At 54.4% G+C, this 12,135-nt stretch overlaps 2 protein-coding genes across 2 annotated transcripts in view; one reads left to right on the top strand and one right to left on the bottom strand.

Moving 5' to 3' along the window:
• SLC5A10 (solute carrier family 5 member 10) overlaps window positions 1–12,135 on the bottom strand; it is a 53,347-nt gene that overhangs the window by 4,509 nt on the left and 36,703 nt on the right. The window contains 2 exon segments of the mRNA XM_039227363.1: window positions 705–855; window positions 3,236–3,343. Coding sequence (XP_039083294.1) covers window positions 705–855; window positions 3,236–3,343 — 259 coding nt within the window.
• FAM83G (family with sequence similarity 83 member G) overlaps window positions 11,869–12,135 on the top strand; it is a 28,059-nt gene continuing 27,792 nt past the window's right edge. Inside the window, exon 1 of the mRNA XM_039227362.1 lies at window positions 11,869–11,930. The gene's annotated coding sequence lies outside the window, so the exon portion shown is untranslated. The remainder of the gene's footprint in view (window positions 11,931–12,135) is intronic.

Below are 12,135 nucleotides of genomic sequence, written 5' to 3'. Positions count from 1 at the left end.
AAGGAGGCCTGGGCCAGACACGGCCCCTGCCTGTCCTCGTGGGGGGTGGGGGGCATCAGGGAGACAGAAGGGCCACATGTCCTATGGGAGGAGTCTGACAGTGGTTCCCTGTGGGAGGTTTAGAGGGGAGAGGGGCTCATTACTTAGGGGTATCAGGGAGGGCTGCGTGGAGGAGGGGGACACTTGGGCAAAGTCTGGAAAGATCAGGGAGGGTCGTCGAGGTGATACGGAGGGGACACGGAGGGCTAGGAGGAGATGGGGACAAGGTCAGTGGGGCCAGTGGCAGCTGTGGCCTGAGTGCCGCCGTCTGAGAACTGGCTCGGGCCCTCCGTGGGGCAGCTGGAGACCATCAGGAGGGCCAAGGGCTCAGATTTTAGGAAGACAGAGAGATGTCCCGGATGATTGGGGAAGGGAGACTCTACCCAGCAGCGATGCCCTCAGAGATTCAGCTCAGAGGAAGAGATACAACTAAGATGAGGGTCGTGACCATGAACGGGTGGCCAGAGCGATGTGGGACGTGGGATAGACAGGACACTCTGGCCCCTTGTAACCTCCCCTTCCTGGCATCCCCCTTTCTGCAACTGGCAAACTCCTACTCACCCCTCAAAGCCCCCTCTGGTGGGGCCCCACAGGCCATTGTGTGGCTGGGGAAGCCGGTGTCCCAGCCTGTCCCTGGTGCCTGGCACCCCCTCCCCCCACGGTACCGGCCAATCAGCAGCAGCTCCCGCTCGCCAGCGCGGGGCCTCAGCCGCCTCCAGATGTCCATGGTGAAGAGTGTGCTGCTGCTGTTGAAGATGGACGTTAGCGACGACATGAGCGCGGCCATCATCACGGCGATCATCAGTCCCCGCAGACCTGGGGGTCGGGGAGACGGGCTGCTGTGACCCTGCCTGGGAGCCCCTCCTGCCTGTGTCCTACTAACGTGGACCCTGGGCCGCAGCAGCCATTCACAGGTCCTTGAGAGCAGAGGCCCCGGAGGAAGGAGGCTGGAGGTTTTTGGGGGAGAGAGACCCAAACCCAAGAGGCTGGGAGGCCAAGGGCAGAAAGCAGGCGGGAGGGGGGGCGGGGGGGCTCTGGAGTTGCGGCTTCCTGTGATTGCTTCTGCTACGGCGGGTGCAGTTATGAGCGCCGTGTTTCCATAAAGCCTCGCAGGTGACAAAGCACTTTCACACCCCGGACTTCATGTGACGGAAGCATTATTAACTCATCTGACAGAGAAGGAAGTAGAAGGTCCTAGCGGGAGGCGAGGTGCCCAGGGACTCACGCAGCCAGAGGCTAAACTCTGGGGTGGGGTGGGGACAGGAAGGCCCGGGGTGGGACCCTCTGCCTGGAGGTCACAACTCGGTCAGGGCTCCGTGGCCCGGTGCCTGGGGTTTCCTGCCACGTCTTGTTGGTGGCGGCCCCAGCAGGCACTGGAGGGGTCCCCTTTCTTGTTGGCTGTGTGGAAAAGGAAATGCAGTTCCCGGGCGGGGGGGTGGGCGGAACGATGAGGGGGTCCCTCCATCGATGTGGGCAAGGCCCTGCTTTGCAAAGCCTTCTGGGAGTCATGGGCTTGAGAGGGGCTGAGGGTGGGGAGCCCTGAGAGACAGAAGGATGCTCAATTTGTAACTCAGTGCTGTGTGGCGTAAGGCTGGTCGCCTCCCCTCTCTGGGCCTTGGTCTGGTTCTATCTTCAAGGCCTCTTGCACTCTTTCTTCAAGTATCTAAGAACCTTCACCATGTCTGTAGATTCTTTGTCTCTCCTCCAACCCCTGCCCCAGGATAAACTTGACACACACCTCCCTCCCCTGAGGACTCAGCCTCCCGGGTGCCATTTTGGCCTTGCCTTGCTTCTGTGCCTGACCTGCTGTGTGACTTCTGGGCATCCCATGGCCTTCTCTGTTCACTTACCAGGCTGACTGGGCTGGCCCCCAAAGAAAAGTGAGTTAGATCATGGTTTTCCCCCAAACGTTTCTCCATCCTGTTTCTCTTGCTCAGGGAGATGGATTCTCTTGGGGTTTATCCTCTACCCATTTCTCAGACAGGGACCTCAAGGCCTAGAGAGAGGTTATGGTCCAACCGTGGCTGGGGGCTTAGCGAGGTCCTCCCAGCCCCCAGAGCAGAAGAGGAAGGTGGGGCCCAGAGGTGGGAACCCACAGCCAGGCCGAGCCCCGAGCCAGGCACTGGCCCTGCATTCCTAGGCTTAATCCCAGCAACAACGCCGAGGGGTGGGAAGGCGTCATGATCCCCAATTTACAAAGGAGGACAGTAAAGCTCCAAGCAGGAAGGTGACATGCCCCAAATATCTCAGCCAGCAAGTGGCAGAGCGGAGTTGTGATCCCAGGTCTGTGCACCCACATCCCCTGGGCCCCGGCACCCCGGGAGGGAGGGAGAGCACGCAGGGTGGGGCCGGGAAGCTAGCTGCTGCAGGGGAAGCCACGGGGAGCGAGGGAGACACTTCGGGTCCGAGATTCTGCTGGTGAAACCAGGCTGCAGAGGGTCTCAGAAGGCTCTTTCCTCTTTTTGCTCGGGTGGAACAAGAAACGTGTGAGATGGAGGCTAAAACCTGCCCCCTCCTTCTACCCTTTGGGGGAAGTAGAAGCTTACCGGGGCCTGAGCTCCGGATCCCAGCAGGGTGAGTGGTGGGCTTGGGCCCGGGAGGGCTGGGACACCTCAGTCACCCTCGCCATGGAGAAGTCACGTTCCCCTCCCTGTGCTTCAGTTTCCCTAGCTGTAAAATGGAGCTAATAACAACCTCATAGCCATAACTGGGAGGTGGTCGGTAAAAGGGTCTGGCACCAGTAGGCCTGAAAGAGAGCACGGCCACCTTACTCTGCGGCTCGGACAGCACAGGTTCCACGGACAAGTTCTGGAGACAGATTATCTGGGTTCAGAACTTGGCTCTGCAGCCCATCTGCCATGTGACCTTGGGCAGATCTCCTAACCTCCTAACCTCTCTGGGTCTCAGTTTCCCCACCTTTAAAATGGGGATGATCATAACAGCACGTAGGGCTCCTGAGCCGAAGATGCAAGTTAGTCACGTGGCACGTCCTTGGAATAATGCCTGGCCCCCGGGGGGTGCCGTGAGAGTGTTCTCTGTCATTATGACTTTCCTCTGGTCCCTGAGGAGGGGGACATGCCACGTGGGTGTCATGCTGGATCCAGAGTGGCCTCAGCAGCCCCCAGGGCCCCTCGCCCTTCCTGGGCCCACCCTGCACGTCGCCCGGATCCACCCCCCGCCCGGCCCTGAATCTCACCTACGGGCATCAGCTCCATGACCAGCTTGGGATACGCGATGTTGGAGCAGCCGATCTCGGCCCCACAGGCCCGAAGGCACTCGGACGGCACCACGCAGCCCACGTCATCTGCGGGAGAGGGAGGCCCAGTATGTCCCACCCACCCCGCCCCCTCCTCCTGACAGACCTGCGCACCTGGCCTGGGCAAGACCCTGGGCCTGACCTGCTCCGTCCATCACCACCTCTGAGCAGCAGCTACTGGGCCCCAGGTCTGTTTTCCAGCCTGGCTGACGAGGACGGGCTGGCTTCTGGGAACTATTCTGGCCCCTAATGCCTTGATTTTTTTTTTTTTTTTCTGTTGCCCTCCATCACCATGCCTCCTCCCCTTCCCAGGCTGGGCCACCCCCTGGCGGTGCGGGCAGTCTGCCGACCCATTCTGGGGCGCTACTCTCCCCCCTCCCCCCTCTTCTCTCCAGAGGGGCAGAAATGCAGGCTAGGGAGGGCACCTTCGGCCACCCCTGGGCTCTGACCTTCAGGCCGGGGCATTTCCCCCTGACCCCCACCCGGAGTCGTCTCCAGCAGCTTCCGGAAGACCCTTAACACACAGGGGACCCAGACGGTGTCCTGGTCAGAACTGGCCAGCGGGTCAGGTATCCACAAGACCCCTTCAATCGTGGTGACACCGGCTCTTCCGGGCTCCTCGGACTTGTCCCCTTTGCACCTGGCTCCAGCCACAGGGGACTCCCTGCCATCTGAGGCCTCCCCACCAGCCCCTCTGCCAGGCCTTCCCCGGAGGGAAGACTTCCCTCATCTCTGTACCCCTGACCATGGCGGCTGCTTGTTTGTTTCTTGTTCTTCCCAAGGGCCGGCGAGCCGGTGAGGAGGGGGCTTGGTGTCAGCGAGGCCGCCTCCCCAGGGCCAGAGCAGGCACACTGCTCCTTTGTTGAGTGAACGCAGGACTAAGGAGTGTCTCCTCAGCAAGCCGCCTCGCCAGGACCCCATTTGGAGGTGAGAACCACGTGCCCGGCTCCCGGGGGACCCGCTCCTCTGCTGCCCCCAGCAGTCGGGGCTCCCCACCCAGCACGGGGTGGGTGACGGCGGCCAACCCCACGTTCCTGGGCCCCTCCCGGGAAGCATTCTCTAAACACCTCGCGGCCCCTGTCCCTTGGGATTTTCAGCAGGGGCTGCGGAGAGCAGAGTAAACAAGAAGACGGCGATTGTGGGGGTAGCTCAGAAACAGAGCTCCAAGGGGACAGGAATGAGAGCTGCTCTCCCGGCGGGGGGGGGGGGTGGCGAGCACTTTGGGGGCCTAGATTTCGATGTGTCGGCAGGCATCGGAATTCTTGTGATGCTCTGCTTCCTGTGCAGACCAGGCACTTCTGAGTTAAGTACTGTCGCCTCCAATGCCCCTTCTGAAAAGTTCCTCTATAGATGCCGAAGCCATGGTAGGCGGGATCTCAGATCCCCTTCCTTGGGCCAGCGGGGCTGGAGCAGCGTCACCCCACCCCCAGTGACCTGGCAGCCTGGTCTCTGGCTCCAGGTGACCAGGACGCCTGCTGCCTGTCAGCCCCTGGCACCTAACGCTCAGTGGTCCAATCAGACTTGTCCCCTTCCCCCTCCCTGGCCGGTAATAGCTCACTGTCCTCCCCCCCCCCCACTCCGGCCCCCCAGCCCCACCGGCGTCTCCTCCCACAGCCCTGCCTGCCTCACTTGGCTTCCTGCTCTGCTCTACCTCCTCTCATCCAACCTGGGCACCAGCTCCCCACTGCCTCCCCGCCTTCCTCCCCATCCTTGCACAATTACAGCTTTGCTCAGGAGCCCCCTCCCCCCACACCCCTGGAGTCCATGGCTTCCTGGAAGAAAATCCTTTCCACAGCATTTAAGGTCCCTGACGGCTGGTCCCGGGTCCTCCCATCCAACACGCACGCCTCAGCCACCCTGACCTGCTTGCATTTTCTCGTACACGCCCAGCACCTCGCCACCGCCGTGCCTCTGCAGACGGGTCTCCTCCTTCCTGGGCTCCGTCTTACCCTCATTTACCTCCCACTCCAGGGCCCATTGCAAAGGGCTGGTCCTCTGAGGCTTCCTCTGACCCCCCCATACCTCCTTCCAGAACCAGGGCAAAGCAGCTTCCTCTCAAAGGCTCCGGAGGCCAAGGATTGAATCACAACTGTTTGTCTATTTTACCTCCCCCATCAGACTGGGAGCTCCCCAGGTGCAGACACGGGGTCTGAATCATCTCCCAGTCCTAGCTATCAGCCAGTTCGGGGCTCGGCCCAGAGGAGAGGTCCTGTGAACATCTGTGAATGAATGAATGAGTAACCAAGTGAATGGTTGGGAGCAAGGAGGAAAGGCCCAGGAGGAGAGGAGGAGTCAGAGAACGGATGCCAGAAAGAGCCATGAGGAAGGTCGGGCACTGTTTGATCCAGCTGCCTTATTCTCCCACCTTCTGGCCCAGATGAGAGGGCCAGAAAGGGCATGACTTGCCTGGGGCACACGGTGAGACCCAGGACAAAGCCCGGGGCCCCGCGGCAGGACATCAGGGAGCACCAGGGTCCAGCAGATAGGGTGCAGGCGACGTGCCCCTCCTGACAGGTCCTGGGCCCGGACTGGCTGGCCGAGGACCCAGCCCTCCTGGGAGAGTCCCAGCCACATAATGGCTCAGAAAGCCCGAGTCAGGAGATTCTGGCCGAGTTTATTCAGCCCATTCCGCCTCTGGGCACCACTGGCTCGCTTGCTGGAGTTTGTGCTGAACAGCAAGAACAACCTCTCCTTTGTGACAGTCGCAGAGGTGTGTCACTTAAAGTCCCCTGAATATGCCACAGTCAGGAGTGAGGAGCCTCAGGACAGCAAGAGCCAGGGGACTGAGCAGGGGGCTTCTGAGTTTGCCAGAGAACCAGCTCCTGTGGGCCTGGGGGCTCCCTAACCGGGCTCTACGTTTGTATCGGCACCTCCACCAGCCAGGGCCCCCACCAGATGCCTGGGAGTTGGCCCCTCCTGGTCCCCCCCCACGTTCTCCCTCCCTGTGACCAATGCCACCTCCAGCCACTGGGCTTGATGCCCAGGTGAACTTCCACCACCTCCTTACTGTACTGTCTTGTCCCCTCGAACCCACGCTCCCTGCAAGCAGCAGAGGGAACTTCTAAAACCACCAGCCTGCCCATGACCCTCCCTGCTCATATGCTTCCGTGGTTCTCCATCCCCTGCAGGAGGGATCAGAAGCCTGTGATTGTGCCCTTTGTGGCCCACTACCCACCTAGCCACTTTCAGCCACACCTCTGGACTTCTGTGTTTTCTGTTCCCTCTCTCTAGAATACCCTTCCCTCCTTCATAAACTCAGGGAATTCACATGAATTCATACTCTCAACTTGTGGATGTCTGCAGGCTTTGGGCAATATCCTCATGGCACCAATAATTCTGCGACCTGTGACAGCCTCTGCCATTGTTTGTTGATGGACTGAATGACTCTTCTCAAGGAGGCCACTGGACACAACACCCTCAGGGCTAATCAAGGTGCTTTCCACCCCGTATCCAGACCTGGCCCATCCCTGAGACACTGTCCAGATGTGAATATTGCACTAAGGAGTAGGAGAAAAGCATACAGACCTGTGTTTAAGTCCAGCTATCCCAGCGCCCTATTCTGTGGTCCTGGGTGATTATTTAAGGTCTCTGAGGCTGTTTCTTACTCTTACTTACTGTAAAGTCTTTTGGGGGGACATCCAGAGGCCAAAATTCAACCTCAACCTAAATGTCACACCTGATACAAAAATTAATTCAAAATAGATCACAGATTTAAAAGTAAGATGTAAAAACTATCACACTTTTTTTGGGGGAGGAATAGGAGAAAGTCTTCAGGACCTATGGCTAGGCAAAGAGTTCTTAGACTTGACATCAAAAGCAAGATCCATAAAAGAAAAAATAGATAAAGTCGACCTCATCACAATTAAAAGTTCTGTGTAAGACACCTGTGAAAAGGATAAAAAGAAAAGCTACAGAGCATGTAAGTAAATTTGCAAGATATGCAGCCAATATATGAAGATCAGTCATGTTTCTATACACTAGCAATGAACCATAAGAGTAATTTATGATGGCATCAATCCCATTTATGATGGCATCAAAAATAATAAAATACCTAGGAATAAACTTAACCAAGGAGGTAAAAGACTTGTACGATGAAAATTATAGGACACAGATGAAAGAAATTGAAGATGATGCAAATAGAGAGATATACCATGTTCATGGATTGGTAGAATTCATGTTGTTAAAATGCTCGTACCACCAAAAGCCATCTGCAGATTCAATATAGTCCCTATCAAAATTCCAATAGCATTTTTCACATAAATAGAAAAAAGAATCCTAAAATTTCATATAAAAATTCATATAGAGCCACAGAAGAAGGCCTCAAACGGCCAAAGTAATCTTAAGAAAGAAAAGTGGAGACATCACACTTTCTGTTTTCAAATTATATTACAAAGCTATAATAATCAACACAGTACAGTATCGGCACAAAAACAAACACATAGATCAATAGAACACAATAGAGTTTATATATATATATATATATATATATATATATACACACACACACACATATATATATACGTATACACACACATATCTATATATTCAATTAACTTATGACAAAGGAGCCAAGAATATACAACGGGGAAAGGATAGTCTCTTCAATAAATAGTATTGGGAAAACAGGACAGCTACATGCACGTGAATGAAGCTGGACTACTATCTCATAACATACACAAAACCAACTCAAAATAGATTAAGGATTTGAATGTAAAATTCCTAGAATAAAACATGGGGGGGGGAATACGTTCCTTGACATTGATCTTGACAATGATTTTTAAAAAATTTGACACCAAAAGCAAAGGTCTTCAAAAAGACAAAACAAAACCCCCAAATGGGACACTATCAAATTTAAAAGCCTCTGCACAGCAAAGGAAACCATCAACAAAATGAAAAGGCAACCTATGAAATATTTGCAAACCATATATCTAATAAGGGGTTAATAAAATATTTAAAGAACTCAAGAGCCAACAAAACAAAAAACAACAGTAACAACACAATCCAATTGAAAACCGGGCAGGGTGCCTCAGTTGGTTAAGTGTCCAACTCTCGCCCAGGTCATGATCTCGCGGTTTGTGGGTTTGAGCCCCGTGTCGTGCTCTGTGCTGACAGCTCAGAGCCTGAAGCCTGCTTCAGGTTCTGACCCTCCCCTGCTCATGCTCATGCTCTGTCTCTGTCAAAAATGGATAAATGGGGAAATAATTTTTGAAAAAATTTTTTTTAAAATATAAAACGGGCGGAAGATCTGAATAGACATTTTTCCAAAGGAGCCATACAAATGGTCAATGGGTACCTGAAAAAAATGGTCAACATCACGAGTCATCGGGGACATACAAATCAAAACCACAATGAAATATCACCTCACACCTGTTAGAATGGCAATCATAAAAAAGACAAGAGATAACGTGTTGGCAAAGATGGAGAGAAAAGGGAACCGTGTGTGTGTGTGTGCGCGTGCGCACTGCTGATAGGAGCATAAGTCAGTGCAGCAACTATGGAAAACAGTATGGAGGGTTCTCAAAGAATTAAGAATAGAAAGGTGTCTTGCTAGCTCAGTCTGCAGAGTAGGGGACTCGGTCTCTGCATTGTGAGTTTGAGCTCCATATTTGGTGTAGAGATTACTGAAAAATAAAATCTTCAAAAAAATAAAAATAGAACTACCATAAGATCCAACAATGTTACATCTAGTATGTATCTTTTTTTTTTTTTTGAGAAAGAGAGAGCACCCACAGGAGCGCAAGCGAGTGGGGGGAGGGGCAGAGAGTGAGGGAGAGGGAACCCCAAGCAGGCTCCACTGACTTGGGACTTGATCTCACAAACCGTGAGAGCAGGACCTGAGCCTAAATCAAGAGTCAGATGCTTAACTGACTGAGCCACCCAGGTGCCCTGGGCATATGTGTTAAGGAAATGAAGTCACTACCTTGAAGAGATATCTGCACTCCATGTTCATTGAAGCATAGTCACAATAGCCAAGACATGGAAACAACCTAAAGGGTCCATCAACAGAGGAATGGATAAAGACATGATATACGTATATATGTCACACATATATATATAGTTATATATATATATATATATAAATAAGAAAAAGTTACAGACCAGTAGAAAATATATGTAGACTATATACCTGACAAAGACCTTGTATTTAGGATATATAAAAAGCTCTCAAAAGTCAAAAGTAAACACCAAACAATCCACTTAGGAAATGGGCAAAACACATGAACAGAATGTCACGGAAGAGGACGTATAGTGTGGCACATAAGCATAGGAAAATATGTTGGATATCAGTAGTCATTAGGAAAACGCAATATAACACCATAATAAGAGATTATTACACACCTATTAGAATGGCAAAGGTAAAAAAATTGTGACAACATAAAATGCTCTCAAAGATGTGGATAAATCAGATCACGCAGATGTTGGTGGCAAAATATACATAATACGGTATTTACACAAATGAATATGTATAATATGTATATGAATGTTGATAGCAGCTTTATTCATAATAGCCCCAAACTGGAAACAACCCAGTGTCCTTCCACAGGAGAAATGGTTGAGCAAGCTCTGGCCCATCCAGGTCATGGGATACTTGTCAGCCACAGAAATGAACAAGCTACCGATATACACGATGATCTGGATGATTTGCCAGAGAATTATGCCAGGTGGAAGAAAAAGCTAATCCCTAGAGGTTAAATACTGTATTTTTCATTTGTGTAAGATTTTTGAAATAACAAACTTGTAGAGCTGGAGAACAGATGAGTGGTTGACGGGGGTTGGGGATGGAGATGTGGGTACGGCTGGTAAGAGGGAGGTCTTGGAGACAGAAGAGTTCTGCATGTCGACTGCGGTGGTGGCCACCCCAATCTACGCAGGTGGTAAGGTTGCGCGCGCACCCATGCTCGCGCACGCACACACACACGCACACACACACAAATGAACACATGTAAACTGGTGAAATCTGAACAAGTTCTGGAATGCACCAATGTCAGTTTTCTGGCTACAGTATCCTTGTACGATGGTTCTACAAGATGATACCCCTGGCAGAAACTGGGTGAAGGATGGGTGCAACCTCTCTGTTGGTGTTTTGTTTGCTTGTTTGTTTAGTTTTTGTTTTAACAACTCGTGCCTCTGTAACTATGGACAGGTAACTGTAGAGCTTGGAGGGCTACGTGCCTTTCAGCCCTGAGAGCTGGGATCCCCTTCACGAGCCCCAAGGCCTCTGTAGACTCGTAAGACCACAAAGAGGGGCTGATGCCCAGAGAGACCATTGATCTGGGCCCTCAGTGGCCGTGATATAAATCTGGCTTCAGGACTCCCAAGGCCGTGCTTGCTCACTGGCTGCCTCTCCCTTCTGGCTGAGCCGGGTAGGGTCCTTCCGTGGGTGTGCATGTGTGCGTGCCTGGGGGGGGAGGCTGGGGGCACCTGTGGGGCTGTGCTCAGGGAGAGGCAGGGGCCTGGCTTCTGGGGCCATCCACAGTGTGAAGCCCTGTGGCTGGGGTGCGGGGTTCATGGCAGGGAGTATAGGACTTGGGGTTGAGGGGTCAGCGATGGGGACCATAGGGGTGCCGGGCCTGGAGAGGGCAGACACCGCTCAGGGCAGCAGACCCAGGTGGATAGATGGTGGGGGGTTCTGGAACCGGGGAAGCCTAGAGATGCCACCAGCCAGCCCTGAGCAACACAGACCAGTGTCCTCAGGGCTCCCATCCCAACCCAAGTATGCCACAGCCCTGTCCAGATCCAGGGCAAGTGGCGGGGGAAGGAAGGAAGGGCCAGGCCAGGTGCCTGGCCAACTAGCTGTGGCACACAGTGGGGTGGGGGCTGTTCACTGGGTCAGGTTTAGTGGGCTCTGTGGTCCCTGCCCTTGCAGTCAGGTTTTGGATTTGGTCCCCCCGGGGCACAGGGCGGATGGTCGGGCCTGACTCCAGTCCACCAGCAGCCCTCTCTGGCCCTCCCCACGCCAGGGTCCAGGGGGCGCTGCTCATCATGCAGAACCAGTGCTGGGTGGGTACCCCTCCCGGCAGGGAGCAGAGCTCAGGGTCTAAGAACTGTTCATCTTTCTGCTCTGTCCACACCCGGCTCTGTATGTAAAGGCTCCTTCCTGAGTTTGGGTCAGACGATGCCCTATCCCTCCACTAGGGGCTCCCAGCCCAGTACCCTAACTCTACTTCCACAACTGGACAGCTGGGTATCTGCACGGACTTCCCGTCCCACCTGGGAAACTGGGCAACGGTAAGACTGGACCAAAGTTACGAACAGGTCCTCCCACCCCGGGAGCAGGGGGTAGGAGGGGGGCAAAGGCTGCTGATTTGCTGTGTGTTCTCAGTAAGAACACTGTCCCTCTCTGGGCAGCAAAGTTCCAAGAGCTCTTGGACTTTGGATCCTGAGCTTTCCAGAATTCTGCCACCGGGTGCCGGACGCAGCGCAGGAAACGGGGGGCACAGCCACCCGAAGTCAATGTCCCTCGGGGGTTGGGGGGGGTGAATCAGCTTCCGGCCCCGCCCCCAGGGGGCACGTGACCGCAGGTGGAGGCGGTGGCGGGGTGGGAGGGGCGGCATTAGTCACCAGCCGGCTGCCGCCTGTGCGCTCTGCTCCGCCCGCACAGCTCTCCTAGCCGGCTCTGCCCCGCGCCCGTCCGGTAAGCGAGTTCCAGCCCCGGGTCCGGGGCCCCCAAGCGTCTGCCAGCCGGGCTTCCCCGAGCCTCCTCCGGGCAGGCCTCTTGGGTTGACGGTCGTGGCGCCGGGAGGTTTTAAGACCCCGCTCCCTTCCCGGAAGCCGTCGGAATGCCGCTGAGCTGGGCCAGAGGCCGTCCGAGTCGTCTCCTGCCTCCCACTCTTGGAAAC

This window comes from Hyaena hyaena, unplaced genomic scaffold (assembly GCF_003009895.1).
Source record: "Hyaena hyaena isolate Hyena2069 unplaced genomic scaffold, ASM300989v1 scaffold_27, whole genome shotgun sequence".
Classification (NCBI taxonomy): domain Eukaryota; kingdom Metazoa; phylum Chordata; class Mammalia; order Carnivora; family Hyaenidae; genus Hyaena; species Hyaena hyaena.
Note: the sequence above shows the minus strand (reverse complement) of the source record. Positions and strands in the feature narration are given on the sequence as shown.